At 40.3% G+C, this 24417-nt stretch overlaps 2 protein-coding genes across 2 annotated transcripts; one reads left to right on the top strand and one right to left on the bottom strand.

Moving 5' to 3' along the window:
- Positions 1-2004: 2004 nt before the first annotated feature.
- LOC311042987 (TBC1 domain family member 17-like) lies at positions 2005-3762 on the top strand (the record flags this gene model as incomplete). Its single annotated transcript, XM_084054098.1, has 1 exon — positions 2005-3762. The coding sequence occupies one exon, from the start codon at positions 2005-2007 to the stop codon at positions 3760-3762; it is 1758 nt and encodes a 585-aa protein (XP_083910224.1).
- A 3313-nt stretch (positions 3763-7075) lies between these two features.
- Positions 7076-14481, bottom strand: stard4 (StAR related lipid transfer domain containing 4). Its single transcript, XM_084057918.1, has 7 exons — positions 14398-14481; positions 12634-12745; positions 12147-12196; positions 10589-10715; positions 9068-9182; positions 7971-8476; positions 7076-7531 (listed from the first exon to the last, which is right to left on the bottom strand). The coding sequence occupies exons 2-6, from the start codon at positions 12736-12738 to the stop codon at positions 8247-8249; spliced, it is 627 nt and encodes a 208-aa protein (XP_083914044.1). The 5' UTR covers positions 12739-12745; positions 14398-14481; the 3' UTR covers positions 7076-7531; positions 7971-8246.
- Between the last annotated feature and the right edge of the window lie 9936 nt (positions 14482-24417).

The following is a 24417-nucleotide window of genomic DNA, read 5'->3' as shown; positions in this document are numbered from 1 at the left end:
TGGACACACTGCCAGTTCATAAATTGCTTTTCAGTTTTGTTAAATCAAAATACGAAACTATGTTCATTGATCTGTTTTGATTTTGTATTTAAATAGGGTAGGCAAAATAAGCTTTAGCTTCAGCCTACACCTTTTCGGACCATTTTAATGTGATATACATACATTACTTATATGTACTGTACTATACTTGATTGCCTAAAAGGACCGAAATAAACTAAACCCAAAACATATATACGTATACATTGTTGTTCCTGTGATCTGCCTTGGAGTTCTAGTTCGTTGTTTGTTCCTCTGGAGAGTTGTGCTTTTATGGACTTCTTGAGCTGCTTGCTACTGCTACATCATTGGTTGTAAGCTTTACTTCTTCTGCATTAATACAGTACATCAGTTGATTGAAGCTATTCTGCTTCTGTCTCTGCATTTGGGTTCATTCATTCTGCAACCCTGACAATCTACCTTACAATTTGAATCCTGCGCCATGTCGGTTGTCAGTATGTTGTATGTACGTTGCACGTTGCATCACTCTTACTGTCTGTCTGAAACTTTACACTACATCATCACAACAAACCAACCTGTTACCAAGACGACGATGACGATGAGACGGTCGTCCCGAATATGGACACGGCGACGATGACGATGAGACGGTCGTCCCGAATATGGACACAACGCCAGTGTGACGTAATCTCACGACAGCATGACATCACATCCTACCTAAACTTTACACTACATCATCACAACAAACCAACCTGTTACCAAGACGACGATGACGATGAGACGGTCGTCCCGAATATGGACACAACGCCAGTGTGACGTAATCTCACGACAGCATGACATCACATCCTACCTATAAATTCTAGGATGCCGTCAGATCGCACCAGTTCGACGGCTTGCATAGTGATAAATAGTAATAATCTATAACCATAGAAAGAGTCATAAATGCTCATAATCATACTTATAAACTAGGCCCATTCATCATAACTACTTAGGTGATTCCTGCCTTCTCCTTTTCTCCCATTCTGCAGGCTCTGCCATGACAACCTGTGGACCTGACGACGTCGCCACTGTCTTTCACACCATTTCATTCTTATCCACCCTTTACACAAATAAACTGCTAACTTCATCTCCTGCGATTTCAACTATCTTTTCACATTGTACACCACTGCACACTCCCCACAGGTCTGCCATACCAGGTCTGAGTAATCACAAAGTGGGTTTTGGTCATTGGAGAGGTGATGCACGTCACCTCTTTCTGAAGTGGGTACTTTCAAAGCCTGCCGTGGATTTAGGAGAGCACAAAACTCTCTCTCACACTGTGAGGTGCCTGTAAGGTGGCACTGCAAAGTGAACGACGCGTCACGCTAGACGTTCGGGCCGCTTAGCGGCCCGAACTTCTAGTACCCTACGTTCTCGTAGAGGTGGAACAGCCTATGCTGACTAACAGGGTCATATTGATGACATCAGCTATCTCCATAAATGGGCATAAAAGTTCACAGACAGATAAATATCTCCATACATGGGCATAAAAGGTACACCGGCAGACAGTCATATACAGAGATTTCCATATATGGGCATAAGAGACAGACAGACAGACAGACAGACAGACAGACAGACATGTACAACGGGTAGGCTACTCTTACAACGGATACACGGGTACATTACATAACCAGGGGGACATGCGTTCCCAATGGGCATTGGATCTAATTCCAGGAATCTCAGTTTGTGTATCCGTCTACGTTTCTGTCCTCGGTTTACACCCAAATATGGAGACAACTGATGTCATAATGATGTCACAGATGACTGATGCAACAGACTGGCCTCCAAGTACTCTGATAACGGATATACTATATGCCCATATATGGAAATGGCTGACATCATAGTACTGATGTCATAGTATTGACATATATAGACTGGTGGTCACGTCATGAGTGACCTGTATCAAAGTGGCCATCTGACCTCATAGCCTTACAGATTGACAACAGAATGTGCTCCACAGCACACAGGAGCATGGAGCCACAGAGCACCAAGCTGATATTTGAGAAGGAAGGAGTGTACCTCCACACCAACGCCAATAGGTGCAACCAGGACACCAGCATCCCTGGGTTCATCCGCATTATGGAGCGGGATGGTGAGCCAGCCTTAGAATGGTGCCCACTAAACGATGCAGGGCTACGTGACCCCATGGTACTCTACACAAAAAGGAATGGAGAAGGATGGGAGGAGGCTACAGACTTTGATCCTGGGTATGAACCAGACTGGGCAGTCATCACCATGGTGAAGAGAGACAGAAAGGAACGTGTCCCAGTCACAGATGAGTGGTCGTTCTCGTTGCCTGTCTCCGAGCTGCACTCTCTTCGACGGCTGTGGTTTACCTTCGGGAGAAACTTCCTGCTGTTGACCAGTAAGGGGGGTCACCCGCTCCCTCCTCTGTATTTCCGCAGAGGTGGAACCAGGGAGCTGCTAAGAGCCCTGGGACGTTATGTCATCCTGTCTCCGTCGCCACGTGATGCGAGGGTCTTCTTTGCCCATGCCCATGACTCATGCGCACTCTCGCAGTCGTTTGATGACGATTATATCCTCATTTTTGATGATGGAAGCTCTTATCGTGTGTTAAGTGCATTCTCCAAAGTCACCAGTTTCTTTCGGGGGGCCGTTGGTCCTCCAGAATCCCCTCGTAATCAGGACCCCAATGTTCAGCCCTCATCTGATGAAGACAAGTCTAGATTTGAACTCACCACCACGGGTGGGGCGGAGCTTAATCCCAGACTGGAGGCAACACGGAGGTGCCCGCTGGAGCAGTGGGCAGAGTTTCTGGATGACGAGGGCCGTGTGCAGAACCCAGAGAGAGTCCGAGAGCTGGTGTTCCGCGGGGGCATCGCACCAAACCTGAGGAAAGATGTATGGAAGTTTCTCTTGGGCTTTTATCCATGGGACAGCACTGTGAAGGAGAGGGAGGACATTCTGAGGGTGAAGACGGATGACTACTTCCGAATGAAGATGCAATGGAAATCAGTCAGTGAAGAACAGAAGATGAGGAACTCCCTCCTCAGTGGATACCGAAGCCTCATTGATAGAGATGTGAGCAGGACAGACGCACACAACCCCTACTTTTCTGGGAACGATAACCCAGTACTGACTCTTCTCCATGATATTCTGATCACCTACTGCATGTACAACTTTGATCTTGGTTATGTCCAAGGAATGAACGACCTCCTGGCGCCCCTTGTATTTGTTCTAAAGAATGAGGTGGAGTCCTTCTGGTGCCTGACCGGCTTCATGGAGCTTGTACAGCGTAACTTTGAAGAATCACAGGAGGCCATGAAGCAGCAGTTCCTTCAGCTCAGCATCTTGCTCAAGGCTCTGGACCCAGAACTGTGTGACTACCTGGACTCTCAGGACAGCGGCAGCGGCTCACTGTGCTTCTGTTTCCGTTGGTTGGTTATCTGGTTCAAGAGAGAGTTCTCCTTTGAAGACATTCTGACTATGTGGGAGGTCATGTGGACCCGTCTGCCCTGTGAGAACTTCCACCTGCTGATAGCCTGCTCCATCCTGGAGTCTCAGCGAGGGGAGCTTATTGGATCTGAACACGACTGTGACACCATTTTGAAGCACATGAATGACCTGACAATGAAGCTGGATCTAGAGACTGTACTACGTGAGGCAGAGGACATCTACCTGAAACTGGTCAACTGTAAGGAGCTGAAGGTGCAGGAGGTTCTAGGGCTCTATGTTCCCTCCACCCCTGAAGAGGAGAGCACATTCTGAGATTCACAAGACACACCATGTAACACGACCCGTACAGCAGCACCATGTACTGCCTGTAACCTACCCCCTTAAAGCAGAATAAGTGGTCTATTGATATATCATTTCCATATTTGGGAAAGTTGTCAGCCCAATTCCATCTCCACTGACTTCCAGATATATGATATATTTCTAAAAGAATACAACATGAAAAATGCTTAGATGATTTACTTCCTTAACCTACTTACTGGCAGTGTGCACAAGACATATGACAGATAGACAAACACACACACAAGAGATTATTCCTGGATTTGTACACTATGAGATTTGAAGAATAATTCCTACACAAAACACATATTCACTCACAAAATGTGAACAATTATGTGATGGAGTTCCTTGGCTTAATGGCAGTGTGGGTAAGAGATTTGGCACTGTTTGGAGATTAGTGGTTCAGCAGACAGACATGGACAGGCACATACACAAATATGGCATGCATATATATGCATGCCATATTTGTCTGTACAAGCTCCATGAAGTCTACATACAGAACCTATATATACATACATACATACATACATACATACATACATACATACATACATACATACATACATACATACATACATACATACATACATACATACATACAGTACATACATACATACATACATACATACATACATACATACATACATACATACATACATACATACATACATACACACACATACAGACACATTTGTCTGTACAAGCTCCATGAAGTCTACATACAGAACCTATATATACACACATACACACATACATACATACACACACACACACACACACACACACACACACACACACACACACACACACACACACACACACACACACACACACACACACACACACACACACACACACACACACACACACACACACACACACACACACACACACACACACACACACACACACATACCGACACCATTTAACCCATCCAATCCGGGAACGCATTTACTGTGTCATTTGAGATTTTTAGCTATAACCATTATTTCATACTTTGGGTTAGAAAATACTTATGTTGCTATAATCAAACTTTTTCATGTCAAGGACCACCGGAAATTATATGTATTGGCCGCGGACCCCCATCTCAAAATATTTTGTTCTTAAATAAATTAAATTGTGAAATTCTCAGACTCCTTTCTTCCTCTCTCCCCCTCTCTGTCAGTTGGCCCTGCAGTGCCCATGTTAATAAAGGGAATGAAGTTGAGTCCATTAACCCTTTACTTAGTTGAACGAAGTCCCCCAGGGCTCTATACTAGGCCCCTTCCTGTTTTCGCTCTACGCTAAATCTCTACACCTGACATTAACTGATCTACAGGCTCACAACACCTATGTGTGTGAGTGAGTATAATGAACATGGACTGGTCTTTCAGTTTCAATATATGAATATGATTGAAGTTGAAGTTTATATAGTGCCTATCTGGGTTTATAGTGTTTTAATAAATGATTCCATGCCTGTTCTTCTTAATTCAGAACATTTAACCTTTATTTAACATCATTTTTGCAGGACAAAGAGATGTATGTGTGTATTTGACTTATTTCATTGTTATACACACTGTTGAGGAAGCTTGAAGTACAAGAATTCCGCTGCCTATGAGGTAAATAACTGTACAGTATGTGTGACAATAAACACCCCTGAACATGAATTTCTAGAAGCCTCACAATCAAACTAGAGTAGGAACAAAACAGACAATGTATGTTAAAGGAGTGCATTTCCTTTCTTTTTAACACCAAAGGAAAAACATTAAATTAAAGTTAATATGAATAAAAATGTATACAATTTCTTAAATAATCAGTGCAAGATCATTTTTGTTCCCTATGTCATCCAATCTCATTAATATTAAAGTCATATTATGTAACTTCCATTTTGAGTATTTTTGGCATAGCTTTGCTGTCTATGATTCCCAGAGTTTGGTTCAAAACAAAGCCACGGATGTACCAGTCCAAAACAAATGCTGCAGTGTCCTTACACCGAGGTTATTTTTGAAAGCAACGTTTTCAGAAACGGTATGCATTAACACATTCAATCAGGGAATGCATTAGTGTCATTTCAGATTTCTTTGGCTATTCAAAAATAGCAGATATACAAGCTCATAGCATGGCACATGAGCTTGTAGATATGCAATTTTTGAAAAATCTTGAAAATGTGTCCAAATCTTTGAATATATATAGATTTTAAAGCAAACATTTGTAACTCAAATCTTTGCTTCTGGGGGGTCCCTGGAACAAAACATTTTGAGATGGGGGTCCGCGGCCAAATACTTATTTAAAAATGTTTTCCAAATCCTAACAGTATGTTGCTATATCAGTGGTGCTCCAACTTTTCCATGTCAAGGACCACCCAAAATGATATGTATTTGGCCACAGACCCCCTTCTCAAAATATGTTGTTCCAGGGACCCCCAGAAGCACAGATCGGAGTTACAAATGTTCGCTTAAAACATATATATATTAAAAGATTTGCCCCACGATTTTTCAAAGAATTGCAGATCTACAAGCTCATAGCACGGCACTCTATGAGTGACTTGTATATCTGCTGTTTTTCAATAGCCAAAGAAATCTTAAAATTACATTCCCGGTCTTAATGGATTAACTTTAAAATACATAAATACAAAAATGTCTGGTTCGATCCCTGGTTCCCCCTGAGATAGTATTGAAGTGTTCTTGAGCAAGACACTAATAGGGCCCTATCTTGCGTGCCGCCTTACCCTTATCCTTAAACGTATTACACATATTTTACTATTTTGAAAAACATTTTAAAATAGTCTACATTGACACGTTGTGAGCTTGTAGATCGGCCATTTGAACTATTTAAAAATGTTTTTCAAAATGGTAAAATATGGATAACAAGTTTAGGGATAAGGGGTAAGATAGATAAGATAGGGCCCTAAGTGCTCCCTATGAGCAGCTTGGTGTCGGTGTCTGTGTGTATATGATGGGTGAATGTAATTCACATTGTAAGTTGTAAAGCGCTTAGGATAAAGGCACTATATAAATGCATTTACCATTTTACACAGTGGTGGAAAAAGTACACAATACTGCAATGTAGAAATACACTGTTACAAGTAAAAGTCCGGAATTCAAAATGCACTTGAGTAAAAGTACATAAGTATTGGTATCAAAATGTACTTAAAATACCAAATGTAAAATTACTCGTTATGCAGGTCCCATTTCACAAGTTTTCAAATGTATAAAAATCCTTTGAAAATAGCAGATCTACAAGCTCACAACGCATCGCTTTTGCGATGCGTTGTGAGCTTGTAGATCGGCTATTTTCACATTGCCTAAGTTTAAATAGGGCTGAAGTGGTTTTGTAATAATAATCAAAATCTACAAAGTAACTATAGTAACTGAAGTTTTCAAATAATTGTATTGGAGTAAAAGTACAATATTGCCTCTGAGATGTAGTGGAGTAGAAGTTAAAGTATTGCAAACTGGAAATACTCCAGTAAAGTAAAAGTACCGAAAAAATTGTACTTGAGTACAAGTACTTAGTTACTTTCCACCACTGATTTTACACCCACGAGCGCCACAACGTCGAAAAACACATTCATGTGGAATGGTTATTGTGAAAAATGTACCATTGAAAGATATCAAACATAACTTGTTTAATTGAAAAAGTGACACAGTATGCCTTTAATAACTGTGGTCTATACATGATGTGCTGTTTGTTTCAAGGCAACCAGTCTTTCAGTGGAGGTAGTTGGGACCAGACCCGTTGAAAGAGAGTCACGACACTCTTTGATCTCACCGCAATGTAGGGGTGTGCCGATACACTAATTTCACCAAACGATACGATACGATATTTGGCTCACAACTTCGATACGATACGATACGCACTTTTTTTATTATGAAAATATATGAGGGAGGAAAAAAGTAAATGCAAACAAATAATTCTGTTTTTGCATTATTCAGACATGCAAACTTGTAGCTTTTCAGCTACAATAGCCGTTTTCAATCCAAATAGGGCAATAGTGTGACACCTGACCCGAAAAAAACAACAACATGTTGTCACCCTTTTCACCTTGGGGCTGTTTGCATGCGTGATTATAATGATTGTTAAAAAAATATATATATATATATATATATATATTTTTTTCAAAACAATATTTTTTTTTACCAAAACGATACATATCGTCACGAAAACGTATCGCGATATATCGTGGGACGATATATCGGCACAACTCTACCGCAATGCAATCACGTTCATGTATCGTGAGGGTTCAATGTTTGGACCTAGTCGTGTTTTGAACTATTGGTTGCCTGATTGCAAGCGTTACTTCTGCATTCTTCTTGTTCTTGTTACACCGACACAAATTCCAAATCAACTATAGGCTGGTTTGGGGAATAAATGATTCAATATTGTATATGAATGTTCTTTGCTTACAACGGCAGTCTACGCGAGTGTCGTAACTGTCAATAGCACCGGTTGAGACTAATGGAGTGAGCCAGAACAGTGGGTCATTCTCTGAGGACCTTGTTGAGGTCTGTGTAGAAGTTCACTAAGGTGTTCCCCATGGCAGCATCCACAGCACTCTGAGGAATCTTCCCCCGCAGTTCAGTCTGAACGTAACCTGTCAGCAAGCTGCCCTCTTCTTCATACGTAGGCACACAGAACCAGCCGCAAGGATGGTTGAAACCACGAACGGCGCCTGGGCGCTCAACAACCGCTGGGTCTTCCACACTCAAACCTGTGGAGCGAAGAAAAAAAACACACCCGGACGAGTTGAGTGAATCCCTTCCTTCAACTCAACTTTATTGTCACATCACAGGTTTAAACGTGTACAAATCTGTGTGAAATTATTTGTTCTACATCCACTGCAGTTTCAAGAAAGGTGGAAAGAAATGGAGTAAGAAAGAAACAAAATATCAGATATCAACACGGCAAAGGGAAATATATAAAGTGCATGATATCTTATAATACAATCCGAGATAAGGCCCAAAATCACTTATACAAAAGGCAGACCTGGCAACGCAGGCTACGCCAATCATGTTCGAGAGATCTACAGGGACCCCTACCCCCTGGGTATTATTATTATTTTTTATCCCATGATTTTGTACCCCCAAACGATATTTTCTTTTGGGGGGGGGGGGGGGGGGGGGGGGGGGGTGATAGGTGAACATTCTGCGAAAATAAAACAACACGTTGAGTTGTGAGCTTGTAGATTGACAATTTTCCCCAATTAAATTAGGTGTAGAGGGGGGGGAAAAGGAGCGGATGTAGAATAGAGCCAAGTATATAGGGTTTACATGTTTAAATGCATCTATTTGTTCAGTCTCACCACATGACAGCAGACCAGTCTTGTAGGGCGTGGTGAAGGACAGATCCACAAACTCCCTAGGAGAGATCAGACCCCACAGCTGACCTGCTGTTGTATAACGCATCACACACCTACTCTGTAGGCAGGCACAAACAGACACATATACACAATATTCATTCATTCATTTATATACTTATTGTTGATAGACTGTTGATCAGTGTTGGGTCTAATGCATTACAAAATAAAGGATTCACTGTAATCACATTAGTCTGTAATGCATTAATGTAAGAAAGTAGTTCCTAAATTCACTTACTAATCAAGTAATTACATCATCACTTGTGCTACATACGTTTTCTCCTGCCTTTCATGCACGCTCAAAGTGCACGCTTTATTGTTTATTATTTCCACGTGGTGTGATTTATTTGCTCATTGTACAGCACTGTGTAACTATATTTTGAAAGGCACTTTATAAATAAAGTTTACGTACTTATACTTGCACAACATTGCTTATTATTTTGAGGCAATTGAAATTTGTACTAGGTGGTGTTAAGAAGGCCACCTCTTTTACATTGTTTTATATGTATGTATGTTGATATAATTTTAGTTTGAGGCAGATATTGCCTACTACCAGTGATTGGTCTGCTTGAACAGCGTTCCAGCAGTAAAGGGACATGCAATTGAGCCACACTTTTTCTATTATGTTTTCACAAACTTTCCTGTTGGCTTTGTGGTATTAAAGACCATAAAAGTAAGGTCTTCTGTATATCCTCTTTATTAGGATAAAAAGGATAATTCCTTTCAGGTCGTTCATGAAAGTCCTTGCGGTCTTGTTTCCAATGAGAACCTGTGAGCAATTAGGGGTTAAGAGTCTTGCTCAGGGACAAATTTAATTTCATCGACACATATGCTGGCCAGGAATCGTACCTGTGCCAACCAGGGCCTCTGGCTCCCTAGGCGGGATCACTAACCACTCAGCTATGGCCGCCCCGTGATGGGAAAATGTAAAGTCAAATCAACTCACGCACTTAAAATAGTTATTACTGAATGACTCGCGAATTGTACACTGCTACACTAAATGTAATGCAGATGGTTGGGTAGAATTCTCAGACAGGGAGACGTTGGAGTTCATCCAGGCACAAAACATAAAGTGGAAGACAGCTGCGTTTGAAGGCTCACAGAATGGCAGCGGTTGGACAAAAGGTGAAGACACGCCAGCAACACAGCATTTAACCACATGAATCCCTAATTCTGGGCAAGTCATAATAGGCATACTGTACATTTGGCAATATAGTTCTACAAGCACATAACATGTCATGTTGTGAAGCTTTGTAAGCTGCTACTATTTTGGGCAAAGAGATTTGATGTAGAGGGAATGAAGGAGGGGACTAGACTATATAGACCTCTGGGGGACATTAAGTTATGTGTATGTGATGAACAATTTATCAACTGCCATTTGCCATCGCAAATGCCAAGTTTAGTTTTGCCAACCTCAGCGGTGGCTAGCAGTAGCATTATTACTTGTAGTAGTAGTGTAATACCTACCTGATCAATGGTATTGACGATGTCCATTGAAGTCATCAGCGAGTCCCATCTCAGTCGACATGGGCCAGGTCGGATAAAATCTATGATTCTGCTGGGACTGTCTTTGACCAAACCCTCAGCTTTATACCTGGAAGACACCAGACAACGGCACATATTCACCATTCCATGACCAGATTAGATTTTTTTCTTTTTAGATACTGTCCTTCCAATTTTTCTTTTTTTTAAAGCACAGATTTGTTTTTGGTTGATTTTCTTCAGCTAAATTCTGCATTTCTGTCACACACAGTGAACAGAGAGAGGTAGGGAGGGAGAGAGCTGTGATGACATGCAACATGGGTGTGAGTGTGAGTGGCAGCGGTGGCCTAGTGGTTAGAGGGGCGGCCTTGATACCGGAAGGTCCCTAGTTCGATTCCCCAATTCATCTCATCAATCATGAATCACCGCTGAATAGCCCTTGAGCAAGGCTTCCATGCAGGGTCCGGCTGGAAACAAGCTTCGTGCTTAGTCCGACACCCTGGGTAAACAACAAACTTTGCTTTGCTTTACATAAGGCATCATGCGCCAGCTGCAGAAAGGACTATAGCCTCAGTTATTATGCACTCTTCCCATTTGAGACACTGAGGCACCCCTACAAGTAATTGCACATTAATAATATTTTAATAATTGTATTTGGTCAATTTCTACATGAAAAATGCCACTATTCTATTCCATTATGGAAGGTCCCAAGGACCTTTATTTTTAAGAAGCACCCAAATATAGATAGGTCTTGCAGTACCTGGTAACTTGTGACATTTACTGTACAGGATCTTAACATCTTCAGTGAGAACCACTTTCAAAACTTCTGAAAAGTTTGAGTTCATAAATGTATCCGGATAATTATTTGTCCACTTAAAAGAATGGATCCAAACTGGATTGGATCCAGATATGGACCTTCATCAGGTCCATATATAATTGCCAACAATTATTTTCTCGGGGGCCTGATTTCAGCTCAACCTGTCTTTAAAATGCATCCCAAGTGCAACGATAACAGATCTTTGACCCAAACACAGATAATGTGTCCAGTTATCTCAGTCGGTAGATCGCTTGCTTTTGAATCTCAATGTTCTGGGTTTGATCCTGGCCGCCAAGTGCCAAATCAGCGTTACACTGCCGTATGATTAGCACAGCATAGTAAGTACTGTACTGGGAGCAGATTGTAGGTGTTGCAAGAGGATAGAGGCCCTTGTTGCTCGGCTGATACCGACAATAAAACACACAGACCTACTTACTTACTTATTATTATTATTATTTAAGGTTTGTTGGAAGACTTGTCCCAAGTGCTTTTCAAGACCGTGCTAGTTGACTTTCATATCGTACTGAAATGCATGGCATCCAATGGCTTCCTGGACTACAACTGCTATGGTCCTTTAAAAAAAACTCTTTAGGCCAAAGAGCCTCCCGCAAATGATGCATAGAGGAAACATATTATTAATACTATCACTAACAATGTTCAATATAAGACATTTGTTTTGACGGAAAATGTATTTTTCAATGATGACAGCGGACAAGCTTTTCTTACAAGTAGCCGTGGAATTCTTCAGACGGTCTCCGCCAAACGGTTACATCCTTCTGAAACACAAGAAGCATGAGTTGAGGTTAGCTAGCAATATAGCCAAGACAGGACAGGACAGTGTCGAGAGACACCGAAACAAACCTGCAGAGTAGGTCTCCAGCCAGAATAGAACCGGACTGTCCGGTCAGCTACGGCAGTGGTCTCAACCTTTTCAGGCCGTGACCCCCCAAAGCACTTGGAATGTAGGAGTTGAGGTATTAAATTTATCCTCTTTCTTATATCATTTGACAATTTGTCCAAAGTTTGACCATTTTTTTCCCTGGATAGTTTGTTGATTACTTTTGATGCAGTAATGATGGTCTTTTTCTTTGCTTTATTTTTCATTTTATTTAGGTATTAAAAAATAAAAAGGTAACTTAAATTGTCACTTCACTGTCTTCTGGGGACCCCCCAAAAAATCACGTGGGTGTGCGGGTGTGCGCCTCCCACTTACCGTCATCTTCGCAACCCTCCACTGATCCAACTCCAGACTGTGATAGGAGATTAAAGTATTTTCCAGTTTGGTGGTCAGGGCCTCCAGATCTTCATTGTACCCCATAATGTCCCTGAAACACAGAGGTCTCATAGTGACACAGTACAGAGACAACTCACTGACCTAACACAGGTCAGTGTCTGTGTTGTGGGGGCGATGGATTCACGGGCCATGCCCCACCAGATGACTTATTGTGCCTCCTCCCCCCGAGGCCAGGCCCTGTGTAACGTTGCTTTTTATTAATTAGTTACATTTCTTCATGTTAAAAGTGAAAATGTTTCCACAAAATGTAAAAAAATAAATAAAGACACACCCTGTGGGTCAAATTAATATTAGGTCACATTTGGCAAAGTGTGCTCTCATTGGTGTGGTGCTTGACCTATGACATCAAAATAAGCACAGGGCAAAAGCAACACACAACCGCTCTAAAAGAGCATTTACAGGTGGCTGCAATTCGGAACTGGCCCCTGTAAAAAGTCCAAGCTTATCACCAGAATCCCCCATCGAACTGTTTACTGTACATATATATATTTGTATTACTACTCGTTTATATGATGTGTTTGCATTGTATATTTGTCTGTCATTAAATGTTTCTATGAATTGAATACACATGGACCCCAATGGAAACAAGCCATAGTGCTTTCTTAGGTTTAATTTTTTTTAGCGGATCATGTATTAAACTATACTTCCTGTGATTTTTTTTTTTTTTGCAAACTGTTAATAAAGTATTCAATCAATCAATCAATCAATCAATCAATAGTACGTTGGAAATTGTATGAATGTATTTATTATTATCTTATTTTTCTGTGTGTCTCAAATCTCCAGTCCATAGTTTAAAAACTTAAAATCTGTTTGTGCTTACATGGTATGGAGACAACATACTGACAGATAGCCTACAGTGAAATAACACATACCTCACACATACAGTGAACCAGTGGTGGAAAAGTACAAAATTGTTTTACTTAAGTTTTTGATGTACTTTATTTAGTAAGACAAGTAAAAGTATTAATACTACAATGCAGAAATACTCTGTTACAAGTACAAGTCTGGCATTCAGAATTTACTTGAGTAAAAGTACAAAAGTATTGGCATCAAAAGGTACTTAAAGTACCAAAAGTAAATGTACTCATTATGCAGAAATCCTTTTTTTTTGTTTTCAAAATGTATACAATTATTTGAAAAAAGCAGATCTACAAACTCACAATACCAATACGTCGCATTGTGAGCTTGTACTTGTAGATCTGCTCTTTTCAAATAGCCTATACAGGGCTGAAGTGGTTAATGTATGTTTTGAAATAACATTTAAAATCTACAAAGTTGTTTTGTAATAATATTTAAAATCTACAAAATAACTAGCAACTAAAGTTGTCCAATAATTGTAGTGGAGTAAAAGTACTATATTTGCCTCTGAGATGTAATGGAGTAGAAGTAGAGGAAATTGGAAATACTCCAGTAAAGTAAAAAAAATACCTAAAAATGTTACTTAAGTATCCAGTACTTGAGTACATGTACTTAGTTACTTTACATCACTGCAGTGACTAACAACACAACGCACACTGACACACATGGTAAGGATACAACAGATCTCACACAGCAAACTAACAGTCACATAACGACACATTATATAATACACATTATTATAATCACTGGTCTATAGTCTAACAATCGAGTTCATGTATTCATTAAATCATACTGTATAAAGCATATAAACTGCAGTTTACATACCTTTAATTGCCTATTTATGAGGACAAAAGGCAATTTCGACTCGTATTTAATTTCTCTTCACAGATGTAAACATGTGGCGTCGCCTCGGCCAATCAGAGGACGAACTGCGCATACGTAGTGGTCAGGTGCAATGTTGCCAGGTTTTGTGAGAGAAATAAGCAACCAGCTATAGAAAACAAGCCCAAAAGAAGCAACATGAGCACTTTAAAACTATGCATCGGCTATTTGAAAATAGCCGATCTACGCAACACGTTGTGAGCTTGTAGATTTGCTATTTTCAAAAACTCTTGCAATAAAATGTTGAATATTTGGAATATTTAGAAACATTCTAACAACACAAATGCTCCCCTGGCACCACAACACATTTTCATGAAAAGATTTGACTGGTTTGAATAACAAAAATGGAAACAAGCCTAAATAAGCTCACACTTCAGAAACTAGTACTAGGCAACTTGCAACTAACCAATATTTACCAGCAAATGTATAGAAAAAGAAGCCCAAAGTCGCTTATAATAAGCCGACATGGCAACACTAGTAAGGTGGGGGCGTTTTCCGTTAGCCGACTGGTCACATTTCTGACCAATCGCCAATCAGTCAGCAGACGAGCCAGTGGTATTGTTTCTCGTCACTGGTTGGTTCGCCTGGCTGTGGGCGGGGATCGAACCACTTCCGTCCCTGGAGGCAGAGTTGCTAAAGTTGATTCTGTAATGTGCACGTGCCTACAGTGGCCAGTAGAGACCGCTAATGGGCTGTCATTAATATAGTCTACTACAGTGGGTTTCAACCTTTTTCATGCCAAGGACCCCTAAATTGATATGCATTTGGCCGCGGACACCCATCTCAAAATGTTTTGTGCCAGGGACCACCAGAAGCAAAGATATCAGTTTCGTTTAAAGAATATATAAATATTCAAAGATATGCACACTTTTTCAAGGTTTTTCAAAAATAGCAGATCTACAAGCTCATAGCGCGGCACTCGGTGCCGCGCTATGAGCTTGTAGATCTGCTATTTTTGAATAGCCAAAGCTAAGTGGTTAAAAATGATTGTGACGCTATTAACTAATTTTGCCGGGGACCCCCTGGTACTCCCTCAAGGACCACTGGAGGTCCCCGGACCACTGGTTGAAAACCACTGGTCTACTACTCTATGGAGCAACGGATACAGAAAGAGTGGGCACCTCGATATAAAATTGGCTATTTTGTCCAAAATGTAAAAAAAATAAGATATTTGAAAAATGGTCTCAAGTCGTTTGAAGTAGGCTATGCATGATGTGAACATGCATGGTACATCATATCAGACCGGAATTTAGCCTTCAACTTCTTGTTCATGCCCAAATGCCTAGATATCACAGGTTTTGTAGCAATTTGTAGCAATTTTAGAAATATTAGACCTTAAATGTCGAATGTTCAATCATGTTCTGATCATGTATACTTAATCAGTATTTCCCAATATTTTAGTTTTGAACATTTTGGACAAAATAGACAATTTTACATCGCGGTGCCCACTCTTCCTTAGTGCCCACTCTTCCTGTTACCAGAGCAACAGCACTGTGTTTTATTCTGTGTAAAATTCATTTTAGTATGTTTTTCTTTTTTTGACAGACAATCGATCGCAACAAAAAATAGTGTTTGGGGAAGTTGTTAAGAAAAACAAAACACATTTATGTGGAATGGTTATTCGTAAAGAAAAGACCAGTAAAAGATTATTATCAAAAATAACTTTCTTCTATAATTGAAGAGGTTACACAGTATGACTTTAACTTTTTCGTTTAGGCTATGTCAAGTAAAATGACTATTATGTCTGCGACTTTCCAACATGAACGAGATGACCTGTGAATGTGTGTGATGGTGAATGTTTTTCCTTTGACAGCTGTTGGTAACAGGCTTGTCAATGGGGCTGTTAGACAAGCAAGCAGGATGGCTTGATCATTATCAGCGGTCATTTGACTTCAATACCAAAATTACTTCAACAGAAGAGGATCAGCTCATTGACATATCCACAGACTGTCAAGAGGCACATGTTTTTGTATTTCAGAAACTGCTGATCTACTGGGATTCTCATGCAAACCATCTTTAGGGTTTGCAGAGAATGCATCAGACGAATCAATGTTTTTCCAGTCTTCTATTGACCAATTCTGGTCAGCTTGTGCGAATTGTAGCCTCAGTTTCCTGTTCTTAGCTGCCTGACAGAGAGGCACTCGGTGTGGTCTTCTGCTGCCGAAGCCCATCTGCCTCACGGTTCCACTTGTTATGCTTTCAGAGATGCTCTTCTGCATACCTCGTTTGTAACAAGTGGTTATTTGAGTTACTATTGCCTTTCTGTCAGCTGGAGCTAGTCTAGAGCTAGTCTCCTTTGACCTCTGTCATCAACAAGGCATTTTTGGCCACAGAACTGCTGCTTACTGGATATTTTCACTTTTTCACACCATTCTCTGTAAATCCTAGAGATGATTGTCCGTGAAAATCTCAGTAGGTCAGCAGTTTCTGAAATGCTTAGACCGTCCCATTTGGCACCAACAACTATGCCACGTTCTAAGTCACTTAAATCACCTTTCTTCCCCATTCCGATGCTTGGTTTGAACTGCAGCAGATCGTTTTTGACCACGTCTACAGGCCTAAATGCATTGAGTTTCTGCCATAAAATCGGCTGATTCGAAATGTACGTTAACATGCAGTTGGAGAGGTGTGTCAGGTGTGCCGGTGAGTTCATATGTTGTATTCTCAACGCTTCTCTTCTAGCCTGGAAACCAGACGAATCTGCCAGAGCGCAGTGATATTAGTCTGGCCATGCCAGGCTACTTCTCTTCAGCATTTCCTTCACAGTGTATGACATGTGTGGCCAAGGCAGATACAGAAACCTCTGGGAGCACTACTACAAGTGAGTGATTCTTAATTGTCATGCCGTTTCCTCTGACCTGCGAACAGTTGATTCCATGAGTGCTGTTTCACCGAGGCCCCTCTGGTGTCCTTCAGAGAGGGAGACAAACTGAGGATGGTAGTCACCAAAGAAGAGGACACATTACTAAAGGTACATTTCCACTAAATCATCCAGACAAATGTGTGTTATTCATTATCCTGGTGCTGTACTTGTGTAATTGCACAAATCATGGTATCAATCCCAACTTAATCTATTAATTCCTTTTTTTATAAATGCCAAAAATAACTGACAAGCTCATAACATGTCACGTTATATCGCAAAGAATTCCCATCCGTTTTTTGTCAACAAGATGGATGTGAGAGACGCTCTGTCTTCAGTCAAGGTGTCACAGTTGCTTTGCCTGGAGAACATCAAAGACAAGCCATGGCACATCTGGTACACACACACACACACACACACACACACACACACACACACACACACACACACACACACACACACACACACACACACACACACACACACACACACACACACACACACACACACACACACACACACACACACCATTTACTGTTGATTAATTGTAAACCGACATCAGAATACAGCTATGTACACTCTTGCATGCCTGAGCACGCACGCCCGCCGCACGCACGCACGCACGCACGCACGCACGCACGCACGCACGCCTCATGTTTGCTTTCAGTTTTTATTCAAATTTCTCATTTCAAGATCTTAACTATATTCAGTCTCTCTAATTTGTGTTATCAAGTTAAGCTGTTTACATTGCCACCAGACTCTTTCATGCCCATTAAAATTAACCATTATTATTTGTTATACTGTAGTGTGTTGACAGCACAGGCAGGCAAGGGACTGGATAGTAGCATGGCCATACAGTCAGGAGGACCATATAATATTGTTAAGATATAGCCTTTACATGTTTACATGTGTGTGACCAATTATCCAAATATACCCAGTTTGGATGGGAATACATGCTATGCTGTCTATCATTCTATGGTATTGTATTTATGTATGTCTTTGTCCAACTAGCAGAGCTGGAATTCTCATATATTGTAGTACAGTGTTTTACATGATTTATAATGCAAAAAAGAGTAGTGTCGTGATAGTGAGAAGCCATGAGGACAAGACATTGGCCTTCCCAGCCTTTCACCTATGTGACAGTCGTCAATCTGTGTGCCAGGAAATCAAGTGCCTTGGCCACATTTTTACTGACAATCTCCATGATGATAGAGATATCTCTAGGCAGTGCCGCATACTTTATGCCCAGGCCAATATGCTGCTTCGCAGGTTCAGTATGTGTTCAGATCCTGTCAAGTGTGCACTTTTTAAAGCATTTTGCACTCCCATGTATACAGCTTTCCTGTGGTGCACATACAAGAAAGGTAGCATGCGGAGGCTTAAAATGGCCTATGATGCCCTGAGGATACTACTTAAGGTCCCTAGATAGCATAGTGCCAGTCACGTATTTGTAACATGTGGAATCCACACTTGTGAGGCTCTCTTAAGACACTCTATGTATGGATTCATGTCTCGCCTGGATGAGTCCCAGAACAGTATTATTGAGGATATACAGTAGTCAATCCTGGGAAGAGCTGTGTCCGGTACTCGTCCAGGCTGTGTAAACACTGGTGAGTTGGCCTCTATGTATGATTTTATGTTTTTTAAGTTTGATTTGAAATTGAATTGAGTGATCTTCAACCTTCTTAATTTTATGGACTGCTAGTTTGATATGCATTAGGCCACGGACCGGACCCCCATTTGATATGATTTATTTTCCTTTTATCTCTGGAACCCCAATACAATATAAAGTATAATGAACCAAATGGACCTGTTACATTTGTACACCGAGTTACAGACCTGTAAGAGTCCATTTGGTGATATCACTCCCTTAACTGCAGACTCTGCAACCACATCAAGAGCAGACTGACATGTACAAAACACCTTTGTTATTTTCTATTCATGTGTTTTATTTCATTTCATTTGAATCCTTGGCTTTCATAGAGCAAATTTCACAGTGAGTATTGACCTTTGTGTTTTGTGCTGTACTGTATTAGTGCACCGCCATTTACAGTACAGTAGCTGAAATAAAATACATAAAATACATACCCAGATTTCTACTCAACCACTGATCGTGTAGAGCGTTATTATAATACCATTTAAAAAATACATTAACATATCGGTTCATATGGCTACTATTCCCAAATAAAAAAAATCCTAGTCAAGCTAATATGTATGTGTTATTAGTTATTACTTTTGTTTAAAAAACATTTCAACTCAACTTTATTGTCAATTCTGCCATATGTACAGGGCTAAAGTGATGTAAGCAAACAGTACAAAAGTACAAAACAAAACAATAAAGGTTACAAATACTAGGATAAAATATTCATTTGTTTTTAGTGTATTACTTGTTAAACTAACTAAGGGAACAGTAACAAGGCACAGACAAGAATAAAACCTGTAATAAAACAGATGTAGTGTACCGATTGAAGAAAGTGCAAGTAATCAGTAATCCAGACCACAGGAAGAGTAAGTCAGCTGTTTTCTTTTTTCTGTAGTAGCAGTATTTGGTACAAATTGTCTTATTTACATAATCCTACCTTGGGTGTCAGCCCAATTTGCCATCATGACATACTGTAAAGCTGAGTATCACGTATCAGGAGGAACTTCACCACTTAAAATGTGTTTGAACGAGTTCAATGGACTTATAGGAGGGGGCGTGTCTGATAAAAATGAATATCAAATATTCCCCCCCCCCACACACACACACACACACGCGGACGGATGGACGGATGAACGGACGGATGAACGGATGGAGAGGGACGAAAACATAGTCTCTACTAAGTTTGCAGGAGTTTGCAGGAGTGGCCCGTTTTGAATAAAATGTCTGAAATCAGGAACACAGTTGATAGCTATAGGAAAATCTTGAGTCTGAAATACTTAGTTAAAGTTACCGTGACGTGGAGCCAAATATGAGAAGAGAATACGGAGTTCAATAAATTGGTTTATTCAGAGACTGCATTCTGAGACATACAGAGTAAAGCAACAGTTTACATACAGGGAATAAGTCTCTCCCCTCAAGGGAGAGAGAGAGAGCTCTGGTACATGACCTGACCGTATCTTTTCGTACCAGGCACCTGGGCAGCACAGGGTTGAAATGATATGGTCTCATCTTTTAGTAAGTTTGCAAAACACAGTTTAAGGTCATACTGACACAGTTAAGGTTACTGCTTTGGAAAAGTCAAATGAGCTAATGAACTGAACTGTGTCTTTAATGACAAGACAATTCTTTAATAGCACTCCAAACATACAAATGATAAAAAATACAAAATATGCACATTACCACTAGGCCATGGAAGAAATGTCACGTTTTGGCCTATAACTCTTGAAGAAAACCATTAAAAGTAGGGAATAGCCATTTGGAGAAATTCTAAAATCCAATCTACACTGTAAAATTATCAGTGTTCATTTAACTCTGAGAGTGTACACATGGAACCAAGTGAACCCTTAAGGGTCCATTTGGTTCCTAACTATCAATCAATCAATCAATCAATCAATCAATCAATCAATCAATCAATCAATCAATCAATCAATCAATAATTTAGCTAGGCACCCCCTGTAAGCCCCTCAATGACCCCTGGTTGTCCCCGGACCCCACATTGAGAATCAGTGCTCTAGGATTTGTCTTTTATGAAAGCTGGTATATGTCATGTTTTGGAGGGGACTTGGGTGTATAGATACATTCTAACTTGTACAGTGTAGTGACTGCTGACCAAAGTGGCGGTAATGCAGTGGCAGACACCATTGGTATCAAGTGCCTTGCTCAAGTTCACTTAAACAGTAGTTCACCGTTAGATTTTTTGATTAGAAATACAGACTATTGTCTGTTTTAACTTCCGTATGGCCAACATAAACATCAGTCTGCCAGTAACGTACCAATCTACACCCCACTACTTTTAAACCAGGGACACTCATCTAACAACCAGTCCTTACATCCAAGGAATAGTTATCACAATTGTGTGTCTTGTAGTAGCACATTAAAGTGTAATTATAAATTCTGGCATTGGTCTGATTTGAACAAAGTAATCGTACACTGAAAGCTCTGTGAGCTTCTGCGGAGGACTGTAGCATATTGGCATTCACAAAAGCATTCCAGGGCAGTAAATAGTAATTTAGATTAACTATATTTTCAGATAGGCTGTATATAATGTATTCATTTGAGTGCATGTGTATTACTTGTAAAACAAATAAAAGTGGTATAAAATACTGATTTTTTTTGTTATTGTTGGTGATTGGACTCAGATAGCTTCTCCTATGTGTTCCATCTCATGTGAAGAAAATCTCTCTCTCCCTCCCTCCCTCCCTCCCTCCCTCCCTCCCACCCCTCTCTCTCTCTCTCTCTCTCTCTCTCTCTCTCTCTCTCTCTCTCTCTCTCTCTCTCTCTCTCTCCCCTCCCCCTCTCTCTCTCCAACAACATATTAGCTGCCAACAACAGCTGCTTGTTAACTTGAACTACATGGTTTATATTGTTCACTTTTATGAACATGCAATAGGCCTACTATATGAGGGATTTTATGTATCATTGTATTCTTTTTTAAATTTATTGTGGTATATTTATTTATAGTTAGTGTGGTATATGCTGCCACATGTGCTTAATACATTTAATTATGATGTTTTGTAATTAAGACCATCACCTCACACAGGCTCAGTCTCAATATTGAGCCAGTATGCAGCTTGAGAGGCGTGATGTGTAACTCAGCCATCTGCCACAATTCAAATTAGAAAACCAACATATTACAGTAAAAGTCTGACAGTCCATAGCAAATTATATATTTCCTGAGCTTTCTTAAAAACACAACGTTATTGTTTTGCAAAATAATAATAATGATAATAATAGGCTAATAAAAAAATATTGCTTTAATTGTCGGACAAGAAATCTATTAAAGGTAAAGTAAGTGATTTATTAGGGTTTATTTAGGGTTTGTTTGTTCAGTAACAGGGGGTCTCGTCTCTATAGCTCTTTAGTAAACAGAAAATGCATTTTCATGTCGGGATACCAATTTCATCCAATCAGGAGAGAGAACTCATACAGATATCCAGGATACAGGATAAACAAGTGAAATTGGAAGTGATGTCACAAAGAAGTGAGCAGACAAAATTGAAGCTGTTAAATGGGTACTCTCTCCTGATTGGTCGAAATTGGCAACCCACCTGAAAATGTATTTTCTGTTTATTAAAGACCTGTAGAGACAGGGAGATCCCTGTTGTTGAACAAACACTATGGCAATGATTAGTACCAGAATAGAGCTGTAACTTTTTAGTAATAAAAAAATATCACTTAGGCTCGATTAGGATAATTTAAACAATTAATTGACATAATGCTATGGCAAGTTAAACGTTTTTAAACTATGCATAACAATCATAAATATAAAATGTCTGTTGATGTTTCGTTTATATATAGGCTATTTATTTTTTTAATATTCACTTAACAATATAGGCTTTACATCAGAAAACCGGTTACTGGTGATACTCTATCCATGGTGCTGAAACAATTTCATCATCTTGACATCTGTCAAGGTAATGAAAGATATTTACATACACCTTCTTTGATTCACTTACTTTTCGCCGTCTTCAGCATTTAATATTTTATTACATGTGCTGTGCGCTGAGCTTCCATCCAGGCAGTTTTTGACACTATCTGTAGACCATCATTAAAGCTCTCTCCGATGCTCCACAGAGCTAGTCTACCCTAATTGGTTTCCTGACAGTTTTGTCAAGACTAAATTAGATCACTTCAGGTAGGTGAGGTCATTAAGTTGACCCCAACTCACTGAAGCCCCAGGTGGGAAAGTCGGAAATTTTCGTTCAAAAGATTTGAATTGCTGAAAGGTGGATAATGTTTTACGCCTAATTATAGTTGTGCCATTTCTTTAGAGTTAGACTGCCATCTTTCTCTTATGCGATATTTCTTCTTTCTTTAATTCATCTGAGACCACAGCTGGCATACGCGCACGTGTTTATGCCTGCATGGCCCCCACTCCGTTTCCCGTCAGCTAGGGGACAGTGACGTGTTTCTCGGAGCATTATACTCATTAAAGCGGACGTTCAATTTCATCTGACGTGCATGCATGTGTTCTAGACTAGGCTACTGACGGTACCTGCTCTGGTAAGCGCAAGCCTCGCCCCAAAACACGGCCGACACCATTTATTTCGTGGACCGCTCGCCCCCAGTGGTTCTTGTTTTCTTGTATTGGTTTTACTGAGGATAAGGTTTGAAATAAGTTTGGGGTTAGGCATAGTTTTACTGAGGTTAAGGTTAGGAATAAGGTTAGGTTTAGGCATAGGTTACTGAAGTTACATTTAGGAATACCAGGTGGCGACCGTTCCGATCGCTTGCCGGATATGCCCCGGGGTGACTGTGTTTTGGGGTGAGCGTTTTACTGACGGTACCTGCTCTTACAAGCCCCAGTGAGTCACATGGGAGATCTCTCCAAGCGTCCATCTGATGGTCTGTCCCTGTGCAGAGCAGACTAGAGGGTCACAGCACAGCTCTTCATATATCCATTCGGACGACTCACTCTTCTAAAATAATATTCTGCCTCAAAGTGCCCGGTTCATGACTGGACATACTTCAAGTAAGTTGTTTGATATTTGTCTTTGTTTTAGGGGACACCTGTCTCTTTTAATTCAAGTTTACAGGATCTGAAACCATATTATTTTTAGAGCACAAGGTAACAAAAGTCTTATTAGTAATGTGATTTGCCTGTGAGAGTTTAGAAATATAAAGTGGTGGCTATAAATGTTGTGCGTAATTCGATTTTTACGCACAATAACCATATCGAATCCTAGAGAGACTGGAGAAACATGGACATATGAGTGACTGTAGAAATTCGATTGTTTGATACAGTGGTTTTCAACCTTTTTCATATCAAGGTCCATTATTTATTCGGCGTTTGAGCCACGGACCACCGTTTGATGAGATTTAGGCTCTCAGACCCAAAACTTAGAACATTTTGTAATCGTTGGATAAGATTGTGTCCACAATTCCATGATAATAACAGGCAAACATTGATCAAAAATACATTATTTTACATTCTTTAATTGTGTAGACTTCTTGTAAGTTG

Source organism: Gymnoscopelus microlampas (genome assembly GCF_963454915.1).
Source record: "Gymnoscopelus microlampas genome assembly, chromosome: 1".
Classification (NCBI taxonomy): domain Eukaryota; kingdom Metazoa; phylum Chordata; class Actinopteri; order Myctophiformes; family Myctophidae; genus Gymnoscopelus; species Gymnoscopelus microlampas.
Note: the sequence above shows the minus strand (reverse complement) of the source record. Positions and strands in the feature narration are given on the sequence as shown.

Excerpts from the sequence above, each read along its gene's own strand:
- stard4 (XM_084057918.1), bottom strand. The coding sequence starts at position 12,738 with ATGGGGTACAATGAAGATCTGGAGGCCCTGACCACCAAACTGGAAAAT. Across the intron at positions 10,716-12,146 it reads GAAGAATTCCACGGCTACTT|GTATAAAGCTGAGGGTTTGG; the intron begins GTAAGAAAAGCT and ends GGTGTCTTCCAG. Across the intron at positions 8,477-9,067 it reads GACTGGTCTGCTGTCATGTG|GTTTGAGTGTGGAAGACCCA; the intron begins GTGAGACTGAAC and ends TTCGCTCCACAG.